This window comes from Melopsittacus undulatus, chromosome 13, assembly GCF_012275295.1.
Source record: "Melopsittacus undulatus isolate bMelUnd1 chromosome 13, bMelUnd1.mat.Z, whole genome shotgun sequence".
Classification (NCBI taxonomy): domain Eukaryota; kingdom Metazoa; phylum Chordata; class Aves; order Psittaciformes; family Psittaculidae; genus Melopsittacus; species Melopsittacus undulatus.
In genome coordinates this window covers 9,322,142-9,347,078 of record NC_047539.1, presented here as the reverse complement: position 1 = coordinate 9,347,078, position 24,937 = coordinate 9,322,142, and the positions used below count along the sequence as shown (strand labels likewise).

The following is a 24,937-nucleotide window of genomic DNA, read 5'->3' as shown; positions in this document are numbered from 1 at the left end:
CTTTGGCCTTAAAAGATTCTTGATTCCAAAGACATGAAGCTCTGAAATTTATTATCTTGTTGGCAGTTGTATTTTGTACATTAAAAGACAGATTTACATCTTTATGATTTTACAGTAGGAGTTCTGCCTTATGTGCTATACTTGAGCAGTGCATAGTCATGCAATGTGCATGATTTTCTCAGTCAAATGCCTTTGGTTGTTCCCTTCGCCAGTAACAGAATTCCATTAAATACATTCCACAGATGTTTTATGTAACTGCCCCATATTTTTTCATACTTGTTTAAACACAGTTATTGAAAGTAACTAAGCCTCACCTACTGGAGATTAAATTACATCAAATGCTGGTAATTTAGGTGATGAATTCTGTGTCCATGTGAGCTCTAAGCTGTTCTGTTCTCCATTTCTTTGATTATTAGTGAAGATTTATTACTGCAGCTGCCTTTTCCAGCTTGGGAGTAGTTCTGCATTTCTGTGTACTGTAGTGTTGGGGTTTCTACATACAGACTTTGGGGCTTGCTACTTAGGAAGTCAAGTGTTTGCTGATATGACCTTGACTCAGACTCCTTAAAGATCGGTTTCCAGCAGTGAACAGTCTGATTCAAAGGATCAACCTTCGGAAACGACGGGATTCCCTCATCTTGGGTGGCATTATTGGTATCTGTACCATCCTACTGCTGCTGTATGCTTTCCATTGATGGATGTTCCTCGATGGACTTTGCTAAACTCATCACCACCAACCCTTTCCCCCCCTCAGTCAATAAAAAGTGAGTGGGGGAAGCACCAGACTTCCAACAGCCTGCTCATCACGGCTGGGAGCATCAGTGTGATGTCTAGAGCTTATGATGGTAGACTGCGACACTGGGTTTGGGTTGAAGCTGCCGTGTTCCTCCTTCCCTGCCATACATCTTCCTTTGGTTTAAATTTGGTGGGATTTGTTTGTCTTTAATTCCCCTTTTCACTGCAAGGTAAGTAAATATGGGACACTTACCAGAACAGGTGGAAAAACTTCTGTGCTCAGCAGTGCTGGGGAGGTCTGTTGTTGACTTGTAAGTAGAAGATCATCATTATGCTTGCCTTGGGTGGAAACTCAGCAGGAAACCTGGTTTCCCCCATAGGCCAAGCACAATACTGAACACTTTTGCCCTGTGAGAAGAATATTGCAGCTTTAAGCCGTCAGGTTGCTTTACTACTAAATACATGTTCTGTAATCCCTTTTTTAACTCATGGTTGAGATAGTTATTTCTGCGTCATTTGTGCTGTGAAAACTGTGCTTCACACGAATTCCTCCAAGTAAAAAAACAAACAGAAAGGGTTCTTTAGTTCACTTTTTGCACAGGATATGAATAAATTACCCTCTGAGGAAGAGTTGTAAGGTTTCTTGTGGCTTTAAAGGGACTAACAAGTCCCCCTTTGTAAAGAGGGAGCACAGTGTCCTAGCAGCTGTTTACTGTAGTGTTCAGTCATCTGAGAAGTGACCAAACATGAGTTCCACCTAAAAGCAATCTTTTGGGTGTAAATACTTTGATTTTGGCTGGCATCATAAAAGTCTATAAAAGACATGATAAGCAGTTTGAAAAGTCTATATTGTAATTTAGATAAAGTTATTCTAATAGCATTATTATTTTTACACTGTAAGTAGGATATAACCTAAATGCCAATTGGAAATGAGAATTACGATGGTTCTACCTGAGGCAGATGGATCTGCGTGTGAAACTTAGGGACATAACACCTCATAGTAAAAATCTGAATGTATGAACAGTAAAACAAGTATTATTTACCAGTATCTGGGGAGAAAAAGAGTCTTTTTTTTGTCCAGACATGCACCATGAATCCTGTTGTGTTCCCATCTCTGAACAGAGCTGACGTCAGGAATGGCTTTGATACTGCACATTCACGAATTACAGATTTTCCTGTTCTTTCAACAGCTCTTTTCCATCTGTCATATCATAACTCAATACATTCAAACCGAGGCACTGAAATAGCTTTCCAAGAACTTTTAACTCTTTTCACAATCAATTTACAGTGCTCCTAACAGATTTCCTGTATAACGTTACCCACAAATGTCAAATAGTCTCCGAGTTCTCTTCTGGAACAGAGTCTGGTGGGACAGACACAATTTTCTACTGCTTTTTATAGTGTCTGTGCAGTTTCTTTTGGAGGGAGTAAAGGCTCCTGCCTATGTAGTGTGAAAAACCCACACTGTTGCACCTCAACTGTTTGTGTGCATTGGAAGGTTTATTTGCAGACTAATACTTTGTGCTAAAAAGTCCACAAAGATTTTCTAATCAATCCTCATTGGGATTGGAAAGCATTTGGACTGATACATGTAAACCTGTGGGGCTGTATTTTAAATAAAGGGTGATTATCTGGTTGATTTGGGAATGTTCCTGGTTTGAAGTGTTCATGAAAGGGGTTTATGAAAAAGCCTTGATGGATAAAGGAGGTTTATTAATGAATCCCTGCATTGGGAGATCAAACCTCTTCTCCCAGTGCTTTCTCTTTGATTCCTTCACCACCCTGAGGGACCCTGATCAGCAGTCGTGCTTCTGTTTAGGATTTGTAGGACATGGTTGCTCTATAGTTGGCAATATAAGATCTGCAGTACCATAAATAAATTCACTTATTTAATCTTATGACAACCTTTTTGCTGGACTTCATTGATGATTTGGTGCATATATTTAATCTTACTGTGTGAAAAAGCTGCTATGGGAAAAATATAGATTATAATAAATATGTAAACAACTGATTTTTCATGTTATGAAAATGTAATGGAGGAACTGATATATTTTAGTATAAAATAACCAAAATATACTGAATTGTCTCTGATAAAGCTTTACTGGGAATGGTTTCAGTGTTGGCAGCCCCTCCATGGTTTTAATTTGTGTTGGTTTTGAGACGAGGTTTGTGTTGAATAATACATTTAATTAACCTTGTAGTTCCCCTTTATCATCTCCTGGTAGTGCCCTAGCAATGTGAGCAGGTGGGTTTGCTCTCTGGTGTGCTAACGTATAGCTGAGGGGAAAGACTCACTAATCCTCCTGGCCATCTCTAATACATGAAGCTGTAGTTGGAGCTATGGCTGTCAAATGAAAACAGTGGATTGCAGTTTTTCATCTCAAATCTCAAAATATAGGTTTGTATGTCTGCTGTTGCTAAATATGTTCTCTAAGCTTTTCCTTCTGTGTGGTTCCTCTTGCTCTGAGGGGGAAAAAACATGGTTCAAGTCTCATTTCTGCAATTCCTGGCAAAGTTGCAGTTCTGTAACTCAACCAAACAGAATTGTGCTAAGAAAGTTATTGCTAAGGCATTGAATTGAAGTGAGGAAATCCAGAGTATTTCTACAGGGCACATTTCCCACACACACTCTTCAAATCTCAGCCATAACATACCCCCAGCCCTGCATGGGAGCGAGCCTGAGCAAGGCAGGAGGCTTTGGGACCAAGCAGTGGGGGCTTCTGGTAATACAAGAGCAAGGCCTTCCTGGGAAGGCACGATACTGATTCCAGGAGCTTTTGCATAGCAAAGGGTGGTGTAAATTCCTGTTGGATTCATTACATGGAATAATCAACTAGAATTTCTCATTTGTACAAGTCCTTCCTTTCAGTGGTCTTAAGGTGGTTGTGAGAAGAAAGAGTCAGTTCCTCCCTGGATGTTGAAAACAAAAGAGCAGATGTAGTTTTAGGTGATGTGAAAGCTTCAGACAGCTTGTCAAGAGCTTGTCCCCTGCAGAGCTGCATTCCTGAAGCTCCCCCCAAAGCTGCTGCACAGAGACTGAAGCCTGGTCCACCACTTCTGATTGTGTAATGTGTGTAGTCACAACTGGTTTAGCTTCCAGAACATAGCAGCCTGTGTCCCAAGATCACTTAATGCAGAACCTTTTCCTACTTTTACATTTTTTCTCCCCAAAAGCTTTCATTGGACACAGGAGGAGAGGTAAAAGCCGTATTGCTCTGAAGAAGGAAGTCATTCCAAATCCCCTTAGAGCAGTGCCGGATTATGAAATCCTTGAGAGCAGTGGGCCTGTGGGGCACCGTGCAGCACAGGAGGCTCCAGAGAAAGACATTCCGAGCCAAATCTGAGCCATATCCTAGGTGACAAGTCCTCTTGGAGCCCTTTGTCTCTCCTGTCAGCTGGATATGTGAAACCAGTGGTGATGCTCTCAGTTGGGAATACCCAAGTGGCTGTTGGTCTGTCTCCTACTGAGTGAAGACAGCAGTTTGAGTCAACACCCAAGACAGAAACCAAAACCCTTTCTCACAAAGTATCCCAGTCCAGACCCCTGTAACTGATTGCACTTTCTGATATTTTGCTTTTCATACAGCTTCTTGAAACTTATTTTATTGTAACTGTAATTATTTTTGTTCTAACCTATTGTGCATTCTCTGTATGTATTAAATAAAAAGCTTTGATATGTAATTTAATAATAAATTAGGATTCTAAGCAAGGTGTTTGGTTCTTTCCCCTTGAGAATTTTGCTTACCTAAACCTCAGGGAAGATGCAGACAATATTCATCTCTCCAGCTTAGGACTGACACTGGATGTATGAAATAGTGTGTTTCTCTGGGTACCAAATGTCAGATGTGATGGAGCATTTCCTGGCCCCAAATCCATGGTGTGATGGGATGTGTTTCCTCCTGCCTGTATGTGCAGAGCTGGACTCCTCTGCTTCCGTTTCAAGCACCTGCATTGGAAGGGTCTGAATGTAGTCAAGACTTCCAGATGGAACAAGGATGATGCTCTGTAGAGGTAAGCTTTACCAAACTTTCTATATATCCTTAGCAGAAAACATTCAGTTCCCAACTGCACCCCAAAACTGATGCATGGATTGATGCTGCTTTGAAGAGATTTGCTGGTTTAATAGCTTATTTTTCCCCTGCTTCTCCAATCACAACACAAAAAGGAAGGGAGGTACTTTGAGCATGGTACAAGCGACTGTAGAAACTCTCCATGATGTGCTGTTGTGTCCTGTGGTTTTGTAGCACCTCTGCAGTCTGAGCCCCCTCCATCCCTGGGTGTTCAGGCAGCATCATGCCTGAAGGACCTGCCTGTGTCTGGTGGGGTTGCTGGTGGTGCTCACACTTATGTAGTTCCTATGAAGCCAGGCTGTGAGAGCTGGGTTTGTTCAGCCTGAAGAAGAGAGTGCTCCAGGGAAACCTCAGGGCAGCTCCCAGTGGCTAAAGGGAAGGCACTTTGGGCAAGGGCCTGTAGGGACAGGCCAAGGGGAATGGCTTTAACCTGCCCAAGGAGAGACTGAGCTGAGCTCTTAGGCAGAAGCTGTTCCCTGTGAGGGTGCTGAGGCGCTGGCACAGGGTGCCCAGAGAAGCTGTGGCTGCCCCATCCCTGGCAGTGCTCAAGGCCAGGTTGGACACAGGGGCTTGGAGCAGCTGCTCCAGTGGAAGGGGTCCCTGCCCATGGCAGAGGATTGGAGCTGGATGAGTTTTAAGGTCCCTTCCAACCCAAACCAGGCTGGGATTCTCAAACAACAAACCCTGCCTGGCAGTGTGACTCCTGTCCCTCTGCATGAGGTTGGGATGGAGGGAGGAACAACTCTTGGCTGTTGTGCTGTGCCTGCAATGCTGCTTTAAAGCAGAGGTAGTTTTCTGTATCCTTAATGTGCCTACTAAATATTCAGGAATGACCATATGCCTCCTCAGGGGAAAGCTTTGAATGCTTCAAGGTAGAGAGAGACACTCCAAAACCTTGTGGAAATGGAAAGGCCGTGCTGGTTTCAGCTGGTGGGAAGTGCAGTTGGTCTTTCCAGTTGCAGCGCTGGGAATAAGTGGTGCATAAAATTCCATCTTCGTTTGGATTAGAAACTAAATTGTTAATGGAGCTGAATCCTTTTTTCCAGCTCCTTGTGCAGTCAATAATTTATAGTGGCACAGGCGTAAGAGACATATTTTTAACCATCCGCCTCCCAGAATACTGTTGTTCATATTGAAATCCCCTGTCCTTCCTGACAAGCTCGGGCGCAGTGGGTGTTCCTGCATTATGGATGAGCCACGCTCTGCTCCTTCAGTACTGGTGCAATTCCATGAGCAGATTTCCTGCTGAAAGGGAGCCTCGCGCTCCATTAGGAATTCATAGGCAGAGACAGGAGTGCCTTTGTTTTCCCCCTGCCTGAACGTGGGAGATGGCTGCTGCGTGGACTTGATTTCTGACTGTTGAAAGAGGAGCCTCAGTGTTTGCAGGAGGTGTTTACATCTGCTGCATGCCAGAACGGGGGTCTGCAGGTACCCAAGTGCTGCCAGCGCTTGTGCTTCAGCATCTCATTAAACACTCAGAGCCTCCTCTTGCCTTCATGTTCCCCTGCCTCTGCAAGCCAGCTCAGCCCGTTACAACCGTGCTGTGCTCATCCCTCGCTTCATCTCCGTGCCGTGGCAGCCCTCCTTTGCTCTCTGTGCTAATGGGACCCTGAGGCTTTGCTAACCCAGTTTTGAGAGCGCTGCGGGTAAAGCAGAAGTCTGGCCATAATTAAAGTCCCTCTTTAAAGCCTGTGAAGCAGCATTTGCAGTTCTCTCATTGTGGGTTATTTTCTCGTTGTCTTCACTTTGCATCCTGTGAATGAGTTAGTACCTGGCCAGCAGATAACGCGGTCAGCCTGTGGTGTGGTTGAGAGCTCTTCTGCCATAGTGTCCATTTAGGCCTTGCATCCTGTGCTGCTTTACCTTTGTCTCCCCATCAGATTCTTTTCTCTTGCTTCATCCGTGTTTGGCTCCGAGTGGACTTTTCAAACACAGGAATTTAGTTTTGGTCTCATTGTGATTTCTTTAACAGAAAATATCTATCCTGGCTCTGAAGTCCATGAAGGGTGTCCCAGGGTGGCTCGAAGCTCATCACCAAAGCTACACCTAGAGCTGGGAATCCAATGATAGCTGCTTTGGAGTGTGAGCCCAGCATGCTTCTCCCCAAGCATGGGGAGCAGGAAGGCTTTCATCCCTTCCAATGTTGGTTTGGGTTTTATCTTCCTTACCCATTCCCAACCTCCTGATGCGAGGTTCTTGGAAGTGGGGCCCATATTCCTCACCTTCCATCTGGGACCAAAGATGTTTGGGTGCCTGTGTCCAGGTGGGAACACCCGTGTGTGCTCCCCCACCTTCCAGCATCGGGGACTTGAAACACCCAAGTAGCAAGGCCAAGCGCAGCAGGGGGTAGATGTGGATATTTCCCTGCTGTGCTATAAATGGAGTTCCCTCTGGGTCAGGCGTGTATCACCAGTGCTAAATTTACTCTGAAATATTACTGAGGTGGGGAGCTTTGTGAGTCAGGTCTATAAAAGCCTGCATTGCTTATGTAAAGGAATAGAGCTTGGGAAGAGGCAGCGGGCGGGAGGGCTCAGCCTGCAGCAGAGACCATTCCTGGCATGATCCTGCCCTCTCCACAGAAATAGGTCCTTGTGCTCAGGTAGCAGCTGTGCCTTCAGGGCTCTGCTGGCCAGATCTTCCTGTGCCTCCATCTGCTTCAGGAAATGTAAAGGATTCCTGGGTAAATAAGCTTGTGAATGAAAAAGAACCCAAAGCATTTGGGGATGATCAATTCTGGTCATGCTTCAGGGATAGGTCAGCTCCAGCTGTGCCATGGTGCCTCTGGGAGGGGAAAGGAGGGATGGGAGGGGTGCTGCCATGGGGATTTCAGTATCCAGATCTCTTCCATTCACTCCAGTCCATGTGTTTGGCCTGTGAAGAGGCTCCTGGAGGCAGCTGTGTCTTTGCTAACAGAGCATCCCTGTGTGCTTCACTGTGTTGGATGTGTTGGCCGTCCTGCACCACCACCAACCTCCTCAGGTCTAAGCACAGACACATCCATGGGGAGTGAACCTCTGTGTCCTCAGGAAAAGCTGTTCCTTAACTCGACAGCCCAGTCCCTTCTGCAAGCGTGGTACCCCTGATGCCCTTCAGAGGTGGGTGCTGGCCTGGCACAGCTGTTGACCCATTCTTGGGGACACTTAAGCTTATCCCCACTGTATGTTTTGCAGTCAAAACTCAAGGTAACAATAGAGCATCACTTCAGGTCTTATCACTATTCCTTTAATTGTATTACATTTTGCTGTGTACCTGGGCCATCTGTTTCAGAGCAGTAATGAACTACAGTGCAGTGGGTGACGTGCTGGTTTGTTTTCCTGCCCAACTGGAGCTGGAGAAGCGATCTGTTTGCATCAGGGAGTATAAAACACAGGTTTTATTCAACTGGACCTGAGACCAAACAACTGCTTTAGAACCTGCAGCTGATAACGGAACGTTTCCAAGAGGCAGCGAGCTCAGCAGAAGAAGCATTTCACCAGGAAAACTTCAGCTTTGCTTTGTTTCACACTGTGCTATTAAAGCAAACAACTCCACAAGCCTCAGAAGCGTTCAGCAGCTCCTGACCAAGAATAGCATCCGACATTACAGCTAAGCTGGAGACAATGGGGGCCATCAGTTGTCTTTTTCCTTAGCACATAAAGGGGTAGTTTAGCTCATGGAGAAATCCCCATTACTCTGGATGGGAGTTTCCACCTTCTGAAGGATGCAGCAGTGACCACCGTAAAGGAAAGAGCAGTGCCCTGATCCACTGGTGCAATTCCCACTTAGCTGGGTGAGCTGGGCTCTCCTCCTTTCCGTTGTGCAGTCCTAACCACTGGTCCTATAGAGTTGATCAGTTATGTCTTGTCTGATAGCAAGCATGGTTTGAGATGTGATAGAAACATCTACCTTGTGCCATGTGGGATCAGCTGAGTCCTGATGAAACGCTAGGTGATGTGGGAGCTGTGGCTCTGTGTGGGCAGGGGACCGGTGACAGCTTTGCACTGGAGATAGCAGAGTCATGCTGCGAGGAAGTCTTGATCCCTAAAGGGGAAGGCTGGTTCTGGGTAGGGAAATGGGAAGATGGAGGCCTTTGGCACCCTCACAAAGCCAAATTCAGCCCATTAGGAGTGTGTTACATTGAACTGCACACCTTGAAGCTGTCCCCCGCACACCCTAATGTCATCTTGAATCTCCACAGCCACAGAAACCACTTCAGGAGCTGGGGACCAACTTTTCGTCCTTTGCTTGAACCCCAAAGCTCGTGCAAATTCATTAGCAAAGGCAAACAGGAGGTGAAGGGGGAGCCTGTGGTGTTTAGCAGCAAACATGCAACATGGAAATTGGATGTAAACCTCTCGCTGTTCCTTTGCCAATCTATTATACATGAGCCCATCAGAGCAGTGTATTAATAAAACAGGAGGCTAAAGCGCTCGGCACTCCCATCTCCTCAGTGAGGCATCGGAGGCGAGGCTCTCAGCTTCCTGCTTTGAAGTCTGGAGCCTGCCTCTGCCCGGCTGCTTCGGTGACATGGTCAGGATGCTCCAAGGGGAATCTCACCACTGAAGGGGAATCTCTCCATCGAGCTGGGTTTATATGTGAGTGAAATCCAGGACAAAGCCATTGTTCTTCTTTCAGCCTTCTCGCCTGCTGAATTCTTTAAGCAACACACGCAAAAGGCCAAAGATGGCTTAAAGCAACCTCCGGCATCGTGTGCTGAGATGCAAATTGCATCTGTTCCTCGAAAGCTCTCCCCACCACCCGTGTTCTGTTATGCACAGGTACCACCAACCGCAACCACAAGTCCCTTTGCTTTGCTGAGTAGTGGGGTATAAGTTACACTGAATTTCCTAACTACCTCTGGCTTGTTTCTCCCTCAGGACAAATAAAGGGGCTCTTTGGACCTCCCCTGTACCCACACTCATTGCCCAGAGCCTTTGTGCCCCCTGCACTTCAAGGTGAGCAGAAGCAGCAAGAGGATGCTGCTGAGTAACACAGGCGAAGCCCAGGAGTAGCTGTAGGTGGTGTAAGCTTGGACCTGTGTGGCTGTATTTGTGGCTGGTGGCTGTTAAAGGTCTGAGCAGCTGATCTGCGAGCTCTGGTATGTGAAATTGAACATCAAGAGCACTGATTTAGGCAGTGTTACTATGGGGAGGGTATTTAGGAGTAAGACCCAACAGATCCACTCAAACCTGCAGTTTTCAAAGCAGTGGGGAATGGAGGCACCAAAGAAATACACTTAATGCCCAGAGCCAGGTCGGGGTGGGTAGCACAGTGTAAGGGAAGGGCAATGGGGTAAAGCAAGCTGAGCTCATTGCAGTGTGCTGGAGGCTGTGGAGCAGCTCTGCCTCACTGGGAGGTGTTTGGGCAGGGCTGTGCTGCCTGAACCATAGGAAACCTTAGGGACAGTCCAGCACTGCGACAAGCGCTGGCCTACAGGGGCTGGGCTTTGTGCTGTGGGCAGAGGCAGATCTAGAACTAACTCCTGTCCCTTTGAGATGCACGTGAGAACAGGTCTGGTTTTCATGAGTTCATGAGCATTTAATCTCCATCCTCTCTGGCGTTGAGTTCCTGGGGTTTTTTTCCTATTTATGTATCTTTTGCCACCCAAAAACCGCTACAGTTTGTAGCCTGATGAAGGGAAAAAGGAGTTTATCATAACACGACTGACTGAAAATTACAAGTACACCAAAGCTTTGCAGTGTCACATCGGAGGGATTTGGCTTTGGACCATAGGGATTGCCTTGGGTGGTCTGTTCACCCTGCTGCCTCACCAGCATGGGCATAGCCATTTCCAAAGCTGACCACAGCAAGTGAAAGAGCTGCATCTGTTTCACTGCAGCGTTTGCTGCTGTGTTATAACCCATGGGCTCCATCGAGGGAGCAGGGCCCCAGGCAGTGCTGGTGGCTCAGTGCTCCTCAGTGCACCCAGTTTCACCTGCCTTTGCCCTGAGGAACCTCACTGGCTCCAGGCAGGGCCATTAAGTGGGTTTGATGCTGAATCACGCTGCGGGCTGCCAACATTGCAGAGAGTTTACATCTGTCTTTTTCCATCATAGACATGGATGGAAATGGAAGTGCTGTGTCTGGTACCAGCTCTGGGGCCATAAAGGCTCATTTGTGATCCCTGCTGCCTCCCTTGCACGAGCTGCTTTGCTGGGAGAGGGAAGGAGTCATCTTTGGGAAGCTGCGAGGCTGTTACATCCAGTAAGTCCTGCCCTGGGCTGCTCAAGTGTGCTGTACAGAGACAAGAGCTGTGTAGGACAACCAATTCATCTCGGACTTGGCACTTGGTCTCTCCAAGCTGAGCTGGGTTGGAAGCGGCAGTGCCATTCATTCCCAAAGGATGCCAGAGCCGTGTGGCGAGAGGAGGGTGTCAGGATTCAGCTGAATGAAGTGGTTGTGCACTTCAGCTTCAATAAGGATCAGTGGCCTTGGCTGAGCTGTGTGCTGTTACACAGAAACAAACCCTGGTAGTGACCCAAGGAGTGTGCGATCCACAGCCAACAGCCTTCCAGCCTGGTTGGGAAACAACTGAAACCAGTGGGCTTGGTAATGGCTGGGGTTTCAAGCCTCGGTTTAAGGGATTTATAAAGGGACTTGGTTCCTGGAGCTGTCTGCATTTAGGCTTTTTGAATGGAGGCAGATGTTGCTGTCACCCTTGAAATCTGTGGTTGGATCAATAGTTTTGGGGTTTGGGCAGATTTGGAATGTGTTCTCCTGTGCTCGACTGAACTGCAGCAGCAGGGCCAGCAGTGAGCAGCGGTTCCTAGTGGCTATTCCCCATCCCATCCCTGTGTGCTGCAAGCAGGGAGGATTTCTCCTCCTTCCCTGGTCTGGCAGCAGGCCTCCCACAATAGAACCATGGAATAGTTCAGGTTAGGAGGACCTTCAAAGCTCATCCAGTTCCAAGGCCCTGCAATGAGCAGGGACATCCTCCACTAGCCCAGGTCCAGCTCAGTGCTGCTTGATTCTGCAGCATGAGGCCGACCTGTCCAGACCTTTCTCTGCTCTGCCCTGTGCTGTTTTCTTCTGCCTTTTGCTTATATGTATGATTTTCCACCCACTGCACCCAAAATACCAGCTTCACCCTGCGCTTGCTCTGGGAGTGTGAAGCAATAGTTAAATGTTTGGATGTTTTCTCTCATTTAGACAGAAGAAACAAGCTCAGCTTTGACCATGCATGTTACATTTTAATTTATCTCATGCCAAGAAATACAAAGAAAGTGTATAGGATATACCACATCATCCTGCAGGGAAAGAAACACCCATCAGCAAAGAGAAGCACCCAGCTGCGGTTCCTGATGTGTTCATGCTGTGTGTGAAACGGGGCTCTTCCAGTTTGGCTTCAAAACAGGAGGAGCTGGTGCATGGACGGTGGTTGTGGCAGTGGGGGGATAGACCCTGCACTTCCATGCAAAGGATCATGTCCTGGGCACCATCTAACAAGTGGCATCAGGGTTGCCTTGGTGAATCCTGCTCATGTTCCCTTTCTGATGTTTCTTATCCCGGATGGGTATTTATAGGTTTGAATTTTGCTACCTACTGGTGTCAGCAAATGCTTTACAAACATTCCCACTCTGTAAAGGCTGCTTTGCCCCAGCACCCCCTTGGCTCGGGCCCAAGCTTGGGAGTTTTCAGCTCAACCCAAGCGGTCTTTGCCTAAATGAAAGGGTTTACATTGACAGAAAAAGGACCTTCAACCTGCAGTTGTTTCAGCTTGAGTGTGCAGCCCTGGCCCTGGTCCTGTGACCAGGAACAAAGCGATCAGGTGAGGCTGGGCGCATTGGGGATACAAAAGGAATAAGTGATGGGAGCAGCCCAGTGGGGGCATTTCTGCAGCCTCCCCCTGGACTCTGAATGCAAACAGGGGTTTGATTTTATGTAAAAGGCAGGATCTGCTCCCCTTGTCTACATGGAGAAGTCTGTATTTGGAAGGGCAGCTACTGCAGTGGTGTGTGCTGGAGTCCGTGCCAGAGCCTTAGAGGAGCAGTTTCCTTCCTCCTGGATAATCCCTGTCAGTGAAGCCCAGCATTGATACCTCATTGCCAACGAGATCCATCCTGGATTGAGGAAAAGGCAGAGGATGGGAAGGAAGAGCCTGTGAGGCTCGTGCATTGCTCTAGCGGGGAAGCATGTTAAATGTAAATAGGGGGTAAATGGGAACAGAGCGAAAAACCCACCAGAAAAATCAAACCCTCATTAGCAAACAAAGTCTGAAATAAAATCTTTTGTTGCTTTCTTTCCTCCCTTTTGCCTCCTCTGTCAGCACCCATCAGTGTGTTGCTGTGATCGACTGATTCCTGCTAGGCCTTTCCTCACCATCAGTCACTGCATCTATAAGAAGCTGGTATGAAACCAAGCTACCTTGTCTGTCTTCCACCTAGCACTGCTGTACCCAGTGAAGGCTCTTCTGTGTCACCACACAGAGCCCAGCTCTCCCCAAACCCTTGGCAGAGGAGCCCAGGGACACCAGTGATTGAGAGGTGCCAACAGCCACGTGCTCTGCTCAGAGGCTCCTTCCCAAGCCATGCAAGCTGTGTATTTATATCCCACCAGGACCTCACACTTGTCGATCGTAACTCCTACTTGCACTTGCATTTAGAGACGTTTCCCACCTTCTCCAGCTCTTCATCAAGCTATCCTCCTACCAGCTCCACTGCAGGTAAGGCTGGATTGCCATCGCATCGCTTGGATCTCTCACCTCTCCATCACTAGGGGATAGGGATTGGCCAGACCCTGAGGATTTCATCACTGTTGTAGTCGTAAACCTGGAAACCTCGATTCTGACATGTGTGTGTGCAGAGAGGAGGTGCAGCAGGTGGCAAAGAGCTGTCACAAGTACCAGGGCTTGTTTGTGGGGATGGGGAGGGAAAGTCTCTCCACGACATAGCTGTGATTGCCATCCTGCATGCTAAAAGCAGGTAAGGAGTGGAGCCATTGTGCCTGTATGAGGCAGAATCATGAGGGATGCTGTTGCTCCCCATAGACCAAAAGAGGACCCCTGCCTGCTGCTGGCCCCAGTTTGAAGTGCTGTGATTTACCTCTCATAACACAATAGTAAGTGAGGTGAGTGTCAAGGGTTGGGGGCTCAGCAACTTTTTCTTCATGAATACAAGCTGATGCACCTGAAAAAAGAGCCAAAGAGGCAGTTGGGGTAGGATGAAACAGTGGGATGTGGAGAGCAAGGATCTAGTGCAGGCTGCAAAGTGTATGGGGAAGCTGGGGGAGAATGGGGAGAGGAGACTTTCTGGCTAATCCTGGGGAAGCTGTTTCTCCAGCATTGGAAAGCCAGGATGCAAGAAGGGAAAATACTGTGTCAGGAGTAGCTGTAGAGGCTTCCCCCTGGATTTGAATGCAGGGTAGGAACACAAAGCTGCATCCAAGAGGGCAGGATCATTGTATCTGATCAGAAAGAAGCTTTTAAAGTGAAAGGCATTTAAATGTCTCTTTTTTTCCCTATTTTATTATAGCTAACAATGAGGTGAGAAGCAGTCACCTCAGCAGCCCCATGATCCGGGTGAAGACAGGAGGCACAAACCACGTTGGGTACAAGCAACAGATCATCACCATGGGGTCTTTTGGGAAAGCTTCTGCCTTCTCCTCCATTCAGGTGGATTCTGGTTCCTCTGTGCTTCCCCAGCCTGGGACTTACAGCAAGGACCATTGCAGCTGCCTTGCAAAGCCCCCTTCTTACAACTGCAGGTATCCCAATGCAATGAAGCATGGAGCGTGTTTGCGTAGATCCTCTTGGAAAAACCCAGTGTGAAGGAAATCTGTATTCAGACGTGGTTTTAATGGGGAGGAGCCAGAAACACAGGTTTCTTTATGGAGCTCATGTGACTGAGCAACTCTGCCATCAGTGCAATTAGAGCAGCGTAATGCTAACCCACCTCGTGGGGGGTGGCAGGGTTTAATCCTGTAAATGAGGGAAAGCTCTTTAGATGAAAGGCTTTATATAATGATAAAAGAGCATTTAAATTCTTCCTTAATATATGTTGGGTGCTCTCAAGTACTATAACTCATTGCGGCAGTTTACCCTGAATGTCAGCTCTTCCTGCCCAAGGAGGAGCTTGCTCAGCTCTTACCATAAGCTGAATTTTGGCAGCCCAAAGGGCAGAAGATGCACAAACAGGCAACACTGCCCATATAGATCTAGGGGAAAATAATGTGTGCTCCCCAGCAAGCAGCTTTTGGATCCAAGTGTTAAAGAAGGAAACGTTTGGGGGGTTTGTTGGCATTTCATCAACCATAAGGGGAGATGCTGAGTCTCTAAGGAGGGTTTCTGAAGAGATGTGATGCCAAGGGGCACCCTGGCAGGGCTGTGAATGGGAGCTTGCACCCAGCAGCGCTCAGGGGCCTCTGTTTGCTGAAGAACACAAAAAAATGAGTTGCAAAAGAAAGGTTGAGAATTCAGCCCATTTTAGAAGCCAATGGTTTGTAACAGAGCGTTGGCAAAGTGGTGGATAGGCATGGAGCCCCGGAAAAAGTGCTGTAGGGATGTGCTATTGCTGTGAATCCTATTTAACACAGGGAAGAATGGTAACAGCATATGTAGGGGATGTGGCTTTCTGCAGTAACTACCATGCAGGCTATGGGCATCCTTGTCACCTGTGTGATGGCTCCTCTTTAAAGTGTTTTCCTTCATTAGGCATTACTTGAGTTCAGGGGTAACTACAGCGTGGATTTACAGTGCACCCTACACTGTGCTAACCCCACGTGTGCACTCACAGGCCAGAGGTTAGTGCCAAGCAATTACCATGTGTGAGGTTTCTGATGGTGTGCAGTACATTCTCCATATAGACAAGCCTTCGGAAACGTTTGATTTGGTCTGGGGTTTGGGTTCTTTGGGAGCAGAAGTGCCTTGAAGCACCTCATACCTTGGTGCAGTCCTCATTTCTTGGTGCTAGGTTGCCAGCTACAGCCAACAGAAGGGCCAGGGAGTGCAGCTCTTGGTCATGTACTTGTGCCCGCAAAGTTCTGATAAAAGAGAGGCTCAGCTAATGCAGAGCCCATGGATATGGTCAGAAATCACCTACAAAGCCTGAATAAATCACAGGCAATAAAACTTTGCATAGTCCGGGTGGTCGGGTAGAGACCAACCTCAGTAACAACCCACAGCACGGACAGGGTGAGGGGGAAGAAGAAGGGATGGGGCTGAATGGAGGCTCGAGGGAGCATGTTGGGATCGGATCCCATGGGAAAAAGCATGGTGTGGAAGACATGAGGGAGTGCACAGGACCTACAGGCAGACTGGGAGGAGCAAAGTCTGTTTTCTTGTTATGTTAAATATAAAACATTAAAAAATAACACTACTTGTGGAACTGACCCCAGCCAGCTCCAGGGATGCTGGAGACCTTCAGAGATGCAGAAGAGGGTGTTAGGGATGCAGGGACAGGAACAGGGCTTTTAAACTCCTCTTTGCCTCTGAAAATCTCCTGGAAAGCCCTAAACTGAAGCCCAAAAGGGTTGGAAAGTGGGGGCTGGATCATGCTGAAGCTTCTGTGTGATGGACATGATGTGACATAAATATGTAAGTGGGTAGAACGGGCTCTCCGTGCCATGATACTGCTGCTACAGATATACCAGGCTCTTTTCTCAGCGCCATGAGTATGAACCTCACTTTGGGTGCACAGAGAAGGAAATGGGTGGGTTCACAGAGAAAGCATTATTTTCCATTCCATTAAAAACCCCACCGCCGGGTCAGGGTGAGGAGGAGCCTGGGGTTCTCATGCAGCAACATCCTGCTCTGCCAGCTCTGAGATCGGCCCTAAGCGATAAAAGAGCTCGTAGGATCAGACATGGAGAACATTCCCAAAGGCATGCAAATGGTCATTGTCTCTTTTTTGTTTGGTTTTTTTCATCAAAAATACAAAAGCACCCACCACATCCTCCAGCTTTCGCTGCAGTTTCGTGCGGAGCAGAGCCGTGGTCCTGCTGCAGCTCTGCTCTTCCCTCCTCCTCCATGGAGCAGCTCTCAGCTCCCGATGGCAGTTTGAGCTTTGGGCTTTTTTCTTATTGTAGAGACAGAATCTGACAATTTAAAAACCAACAACTCCCCATGGATTCAGTGACTTGTGCCAAAATCCTCAGGAGGATTCCTCAGAATGTCCTGTTCTCGCCTTTTAAAAGAAGCTTCCTTCTTGGAACTCCCTTCTCTCGTACTTTAGTTGTCTCCCCACTCCGTGAGTTTTGCTGGAGGGGAATGAGGTAGTGGATTTCCCCCTTCTCCTCTCTGCGTGGCATCCCATGTCCTTTCCCATTCCTTCTGGCGATGTTTGTTATCCCATCACTTGTACAAACTCATTTCCAAGAGGCGATGAAGTAGAAGCATGCGTTCCTTCCGACGGCGCTCCAGAGCAGGCTGTCCAGGGCTGCCCACCTACACTGTGACAATTTTTTGTTGCAAGGCTGAAAGTAAAACCCCCAAAAGGAAAGTTGTCTTCCTCCTCTGCGAGGCATTTGCATGCTTTAAACATCTTCTAGGAAACTGCAAAATAAAGAGAGTCTTAGGGCACCTTCCAGTAGTCACTGATGCTTCCCTTATGCACTTGGGTTGGGCTTCGTTCTGAGGTTCCTGTTTGCCTGTGCTGCATGTTTGTCATGATGGTTTGGCAAATGGGTTTGTGTCTGGGAGGTTCCCCAAACATTTTGGGGTTGGGTTGCTGGGCAGGTTATTTGTGTGCTGAAACCCTTCAGGTTTTACCCCACTATACCTTTGTAAACCCATCACAGGCTTTGCCAGGGCAAGATCTGTCACCCAGGGAACCTTGTATGGTCACCACCATGCAATGGGAAGACTTTCCATTCTGGCCCTTTGAACAGAGTGTGCTGCTTCTGCAAGGGCCCCATTCTCCAAGGTGTTCTGCATGTGTGTGTGCACTGTATGATGGTCATGATTAGTGCACTACCACTGCAGTTGGGGTGAGAACTGAGCATCACCTGCCTTAGGGGTGGTGGTTGGTGATGGTGGGCATGTGTGTCCTATGTGTGTTATAGACCGGTGAGGGTCCTGCTCTAGCTGGGCTGGGGAAAAGAGAAGGAGATGTTACCTCTGACGCTGAGTGAAATGTAGAGCACGATGATGACGGTCCCCAGGACGATGGAGACGATGCTGAGCAGCCTCGCCATGCGCCCGAGTCGCCGTGCTCCATCCAGGTCCCCTTGCTGCCCGCTGTTCCTCGACTGCGGGAGACACAACAAAAGGCTCTTAAGGGTAACCTTGGCTGTAGTTCCCAGAATGAGAGGTGACGTGGTTCCCTCTGTGAGCCCATGGCTTTGACAGCCCATGGTCTTGCTGAGCTTACATGGCTTGGAGAAGCCCCCTTGAGAGGCTGTTCTGCTTGTCCTGGGTAGGAGCTGGACTGGCTTGAGTCTGTCTTTTGTTAGAGTGACTAAGAGCGAGCCCCAGCGTGGAACAGGAGGCACAGCACAGCCCCAGCCCCTTTCTCTTCCATAGAAAACCCTGGAATTATGGAGTTCAGTCCCCAGAGCAGCTCAGTTCTATGGGACTGCATCCCCCAAGGGCACCACTGCCTTTCTGTGCAGGAAAAGCATCCTGCCACCATCATATTCTGCAAATCCATAATTGAGAAGCAATGTATATTCCAAGTTTAACAATCACTGACAAGCTGCAAAAGCAAAAGCAGTGACATTTCCTAAGCAGCATGTGCCTCTTTGCTGGCCACTGAGCTGAAAGTCTGTGTGAGAGGAAGGGGCTTTCATAAAGCAGACACTACCTGCTGACTTTCCTCTTGTGATGGGATGTGATTTGGTGCCTCTGGTTAGCCTGGATTTCTGCATCAGCATAGATGGGTTGTGTTCACCAGCTCTGTTACTAAATGCAGTCCTCCTACAGTGAGCTGCTGCTCTTGTGTGTGCTGTAGGGAAGGAAGGAATAGGCCATGCAGCTTATCTATTCTGCTTCTAGTTCCATTGTGATTTCCCCTGCTGCTCTTCAGTTCCATTGTGATTTCCCTGCCTGATTTCTTCAGGCAGCCCAGTAAAAGCTTTCCTAACTAAAAGAAATAGCTCCCTGGCTGTGGCAGAAATGAGGAATTGGATGGGGAAAGCACCTGGAAATTATTGTGTGTAGACTCGTTAAAGAATTAAGAGAGATGCTCAATAGATGGAGCTAAAACAGGACTTGCCTGGTGCTGATGTTGATGGGCACTGGTGTTGTAGCCAGCTCTCAGTGGGATAAATTGCAGCAGTGGCAACCCAGGGTGGATGGAACACACAGCTTGGAGACTGCTTTTCACTGCTCCATCAGGGCTGCCCACCCATGGGCTTGACAGAGAGCTAGACCCTGGGGTCTCCAGGAGGTTAGTGAAGCTTCCCTAGGGAAGTGCTGCTGCGGCCACAGCTGCAAGGTGCTGGATGAGTCGAGCAGATTTGGGCTCATACCCAAAGAGAAAAGACATAGATTGGATTGAGCATGGGCTCACCCAGACCTTGCCTGGTGCCTGAGAGAGGGTGATGCTGTAGCCTGACTCCTCCATGCTTTGGTGCCAGGTCTGGCTGCCCTGTGTTCAGCAGTGCTGCTGACCTGCTGGGCCAGAGAAGCCTCCACCTATGCCAACCACACACAGCAGCCTGAAGACCAAGCCGAGCTCACCAGATGAAGCACAATACACAGCTGCAAGGTAAACTTCCAGAGTAAGTGATTAAATTAGGGCTGATCTTGCTTCTTGCACTTGTAATTGGCAATCACTTGGTTCTCAAGTGAAAAATACTGGAAATTAGAATTCCTTGTGAGGAAGCAGCATCACTGCTGAGAGAAGAGGCCACAGTGCTCCTTGGCTTGCTTGGAGCGAGCATGCTGGGTCTTCCTGCACTTGGCTAAGGGAGGCCCTAGCACTTAACAGAAGGGCTCTGAGCAGCACCACGGCGAGGTTATTGTGGTGAAATTACTCACCGTGCGTCAGCATTTGCTGTGTGTGGTAGAGAGGCTGGAGCCCCTCCATCAGCAGAACAGGAGCTCCCTGCTCGGGAAGAGGCAGGCGGTCTGTGAGCAGTGCGGCTCTCCAGGCAGAGAAGCCTTCCCAAATTCACATAGTGCCCTTCTGCCTCCCATGAAATCCACAGGGAAAGGGTGTTGGAGGAGGGGAATTGGATAAGGGGGTTTAAGATCTATATAGGCAATGTTTTCCACCTTGATCCAGTGGAGGAGTTGGGCAAAACTCCCCTCAACTTCACTGAGGACAGCCTTTTGTGGATATTTTAACTGCCTTGGAGCAGTTACTCTTCCTCTAGAGCTGGTTTTAAGTATTTAACATTTTTCCATAGGTTAAATCTTGCCCTGCTCCATCCGCCTCCAGCCATGCTGCCTTGGCTGAGCCAGGGGTTAGGGAAAGAGGCAGATCAGGAGCAGGCTGCAGGGCTGCCTGCATGTCCTCCATGGACCAGCTCCTCCCTTTGGAGTTGTGGCTGGGGAAACAGCTAAGAAAATAAATACGCTACCTAAAAAGAGTTAGTGATGGAAGTGTATTGTCCCTGCCTATGGCAGGGGGTTGGAACTGGATGATCTTAAGGTCCTTTCCAACCCAAACTATTCTATGATTCTATTAAAACAATCCCACTTTCCTTTCAAAAGAAGTCTATCTCAGAAACAACAACTGCACTGGAAATGGTCTCCTCTCAAATGTTTTGAATGAAATAGGATGCCCAGCACAGCTCCAGCACTAACTGTGAAACATCACTGAGGATTCAAATGAACGAATACTTGACACTATTGCACCATTTCCACTTTGCCTTGTGCCCCTTTGGCAGCACCATGACCAAATGGTCTCCAGCCCAGGCTGTGTGCTGGCTGCTGCTCCGCAGTGCTCCGTAGAAGTGCAGCTTTAAAGGTTTCCATTCTCTTGTTTTAGTTTGTGGCACCATGTAAACAACATAGCAGAGCCTCAAAGAGGCAGCTGCTGCCACTGCATCCCTGCAGCCATCCTGCTCCATTCTCTTGACACCCTCTATAACACCATCCCCACTGCTGGCACCAAGAGAGCTCAAGACTTTGTTCCTTCTGGTCTCAGCAGCCCGTTTGACAGACCATATCCAAAACCAGCAGGATGCAGCCGAGAGCCAACTCTCATTGCAGAACAGGAGGTGACAAAATGAAGCCTCATGGGCTGGCGGTGAGAGCCGGGGAGGACGCGGTACCCAGGGATTGACAGGATCCCTGCCCTGCTCACTGACAGCTTCCAACGGTTGGGATTCCTTTTTGGGCTCCGGTTTTTGTACCATGTGTAGTATTTTTACAGGGTGTGGGATAGATTGCCATGAAATACACAGCTTCAGCTGTCTTCCAGGGAAACACATAAGGAATTGGATATATTTATCACTACAGCTTCTGGAAGTGTTTATTGTTCATTTATCCTGAACAATTATAAAACATAGATCGGCACTGGCATGGGCTGTTTAGCAAGCTTTTGTTACTGTACGTATATTATCCATTGGTGTGGAACAGTTGGATTTTAGCTCTCTAGTATCACTAATCCTGTGTTTTGCTTTCCACATAAAAACATTAACATCTTGTTTATTAATCGAGACTCGCCAAGGCAGAATATCCCAGAAAGGCTTGAGGGCTATGGGGGAGTGAGTCGCCGTGCGTGTGCCAAGGGACTCCCTGTGGTAGTGCAGCAGCAGAAAACCAGTAGGACACTAGAAGTGGGGCTGGAAGGACAGGCTGCACCACAGCACCCATGGGGCCAGGTAAGGCTGGGTGACTCAAAAGAGTTGTTAATCTTACCTACATTCAAACTGTTCCATGTTCAAGCTACTGCTCAGGAGGTTCTTTTGCCTGATAGATTGTCTAACTTGCCTTGCTGCAAAAGAATGCAATTACTTTTCCATGCTAGATACAGGGATGGGGAAGATGGATCGTCACCTCCTCTTCCTCGCAATTGTTTCCAATTTATGAACTGGCTTTAGTTGCACTCTGCTGCCTTCCAGCAGTTACTCAGAATAATAACCCTAACACTTGCATTGAAGAAAACATTCTGAGAGAGATAAGTCAACATTAGACCTAGAGGACTGTGCCATTTAACATGAATTAATGATAATCTGACTTCTCCCACATCTTTGGGGCATGACAGTACTGATTTTGGATATGAAGCACTGTGCAGAATTGCCCTTGGTGTTACTGTATGCTGGTTCCAGGTGGATTTACATTTGTTTTTCAGTTCACTTCATTTGTTTGGACTTTTGTACACTGATTAGTGACCAGACTCTTCTTCCCTGATGTGTCTGCACCTTGGTTGGAAGGTGAAGGGATTTGATAACAGCCCTACAGCGTGTGTGGTACCCACCCATGCCCTGCACTCCTCCAAGACGGGTCCCAAGCTGCACTGCCCTTGTGTCCATCAGCCCCACTCTCTGGCTTGGGGAAGGACCTGAACCCCTCAGTGCAGCCAGGTCCTTGCTTGGTCAAGAAAACACATCCAAGCGTCAGTGGAGGAGCTTCCAGTTAACTCATTTCCACAAGACCAGCATTATCAGGAACAGGCTGAGGGCCAGAGCTGATTTTCTTTTTCCACCTCTGGCCATAGGCCCTGCTGGGACCTGAGAGCAGCTTTTGAAAACTGATTTATGAGACAACTCAAAAGCATTCATTTGCTTTCCTCTCTTGTTACTGCTCATTACTCAGGAAAAATAAGCTTTCATGTGCAAAAAGCATTGACTTAGGAAAGGAAAATACAATGGCAAAGCTAAAGGAACATCAGCACATTGTGGAAAGTTCCCCCTGCTGCACCAGGAATCATGAAAACCTGGTTCCTGCTCAGGTCTGGGGGTTGGTTTTATTCTGTAGGGAGATCTAAGCCTGTGGGAGCCTTGGGAGTCACCAGGGACTACATTCCTCCCCCGTGTTAGCATCAGCTGATGCCCCAAGAACTATTCCTGCTGCCTCTGGTCAATGCTGTTACTTGCTTTGGAAGCAGAAGGCAGCCAAGTAGTCTTTCTGCCTTGCTGGTCCTGCCTGCCTTTGGGTTTAACACAGTAAATACACCCTGGTACCTCTCTTGTCTAGCTGCATTAACTAACTTCTGCTCTTTCATCACTGTTTATTCTTCTACTCCATGGGGTTTATGTGGCCCACAGCACATCCCCACCGCGCTGGAGGCTGTAACGCCTGCAAGAGAGAGTGTGAGAATCTATTTTGCATGAAGGGTAATGTGGTTGGAAAATCCCCGTGAGAGACCTTGTTTATTACCATGGATATGCAATACCCAGCTGCTTTCCCTCTCGTTGCAGTGCAAAGCCAAACAAGGCTGGCTGGCTTCCCCGTATGCTGCCTAAAGAGGCTCCACCACACAACTGTACTACGCAGATGACAGCTGGCAGTGGCAGAAACGATGATTCCTCCTCAAAATGGAAACTGGTCTCTCTAGAGGGCTTTCTGTGGCAATTGCCAGTGTCTGTCTTCAAGTTGGTGGTGGTGGGTTTGGGGGAAGTGCTGGCTGTAGGTACCCTTCAGTGTATTTGTGTGGTAAGCAGGTAATTACTTTCCCTGACATGATTTTCAAATAGAAGATCTGTCTCCATTGAAATTAAAGGTATAAAAGGTGCCCACAGGCTGAAGAGCAGAGTAAGGGAGTGACTATACTTGCAAGGCTGTGCTGACTGATCTACCTCTACTTGAGATGGGCGAGAGGCTGGCTGGCATTATTCTCCCCTGCTCTGATGCTGGTGTATTTGCTGCGGTGTGGGGGATATTGAATGGAGAAAATAGCTTCTTCAGGGCACCTAACAGAGCAGCAGGTGCAGCCTGTCACTGGGAGGTGTCCGAGGAGCCAACCTCCAGCCAGGGTCTCCCCAGTGCTGCAGGGTTGGGCTCGGCTGCTGGGTGGTGCGGAGGGAGGGAGGGAGATCCCTTGTCCTCGCTTCGCCTCGCAGCTCCTGCCCGGGGAAGCCCAACGAGTGGCTCTGGACCCGGGTGCGTCCGGATGCCATGCTCGAACCCCCCCATCCGTCTCCATCCCGTCACCTCCCCGGAGCTGTCCCCGTTGGGAACCGGTCCCCTCCCGCCTCCCTTCGCCAGAGCGATGGAAGCTCCGAACAGCGGCGCGGCCGAGCCCCCCGCGATCCCGGTGTGACTGCGGGAGCTGCGCGGGCTCCTCCCGCCCCGGTCCCCGCCGGTGCAGCACCGCGGACAGCTCCGGCGCGGCCCCGTCGAGGCGGCGGCAGCGGGAGAGGCTCCGGGCGGCTCCGGGCACACGGCGGGTCCCGCACTCACCATGATGGAGAAGACGAGGCCCACGATGTTGATGGGCCAGACGGGGCAGAAGCAGGAGAAGATGGCGAGCACCAGGTAGTCCCGCGGGCGGCTCTGCTCCGGTGCCGCCGTGCTGGTGGCGATGGAGGAGGCTCTGCCCAGGCTGAGCCGGGACGGCGAGAGTGGAGGCGCCTCCAGGTGCCCGACCGACACCGACTTGTAGGAGAGCCCGTGCCCGTTGCGCTCCGCCTCGCCGGGCAGCGCGGCCGTGAAGGATTTGGAGCCGCGGAGGCCCTTTTCCTCCCGACCCTCAGTGGCCGCCAGCAGCTTCTCGGTCTCCTGGAAGCGGGTGGGCAGCGCCGTGCCCGAGCCCGAGCCGCCGGGCGCGGAGCCGCTGCTCGCCATGGCCCGGCGGAGCGGGCTCCGGGAGCGCCCCGCAGCCGCCGCTCTGCGCCCGGGGCCCGCCGCCCCGCGGGAGGCCGTGCAGGAGGAGGGGCCAGCCCGGTTCAGCCCCCGGGGCAGGATTGGGGCCGCGGACCGCCCCCGGGGTGTCCCCGGTCCCCCCCGCCCCTGGGCTGCGCTCAGCCTCCGCCCGACTCGCTGCCCCCGGGGATGCGGTGGGTGGGAAAGCCGGGGTGTCCCCTGTCGCCTCCAACCGAGGCTCTGCCCCGCCCCACCGATCCCCCCGCTCTTCCCGGGGGCTCCCACGGGCTCGGCTCCTCTGCAGCGGAACGTGAGAGCCCAGCCCTAAGCGGGGCGAGGGGGATGCCGGGGGCAGCTCCGTGCCCGCTGCCGGTGCTCACATCCCTGGTGTCCCTGGGGCTCTACTTGCTGCAAGCCTCGCCTCGGGTGGGTGGGGGACATGCGGCAAAGACCAGAGCCACACACCCGTCATCGCTGCGGAGAGGGGCTGGAGCTGCCCTGTGCCTTTTGCACGCAGGGGCTG

General features: G+C 49.4%; 2 protein-coding genes across 3 annotated transcripts in view; one reads left to right on the top strand and one right to left on the bottom strand.

The window, feature by feature from the left end:
- Positions 1–2,633, top strand: part of GOSR1 (golgi SNAP receptor complex member 1) — a 28,369-nt gene extending 25,736 nt beyond the window's left edge. For both annotated transcript variants that reach the window (XM_034068933.1, XM_034068932.1), the window contains exon 9: positions 571–2,633. In XM_034068933.1, the coding sequence (XP_033924824.1) occupies positions 571–695 (125 nt within the window). In that variant the 3' untranslated portion in view covers positions 696–2,633. The remainder of the gene's footprint in view (positions 1–570) is intronic.
- A 14,008-nt stretch (positions 2,634–16,641) lies between these two features.
- LOC117436943 (trafficking regulator of GLUT4 1) lies at positions 16,642–24,473 on the bottom strand. The gene is made up of 3 exons (XM_034069029.1): positions 24,013–24,473; positions 17,834–17,966; positions 16,642–17,271 (listed from the first exon to the last, which is right to left on the bottom strand). Exons 1-3 carry the CDS (start codon positions 24,394–24,396, stop codon positions 17,264–17,266), a joined length of 525 nt encoding a protein of 174 aa, XP_033924920.1. The 5' UTR covers positions 24,397–24,473; the 3' UTR covers positions 16,642–17,263.
- Positions 24,474–24,937: the final 464 nt, after the last annotated feature.

Coding starts and splice junctions, on each gene's coding strand:
- LOC117436943 (XM_034069029.1), bottom strand. CDS start 24,396: ATGGCGAGCAGCGGCTCCGCGCCCGGCGGCTCGGGCTCGGGCACGGCG. Junction 17,967..24,012: donor GCCTCGTCTTCTCCATCATG/GTGAGTGCGGGA, acceptor TGTCTCCCGCAG/TCGAGGAACAGCGGGCAGCA.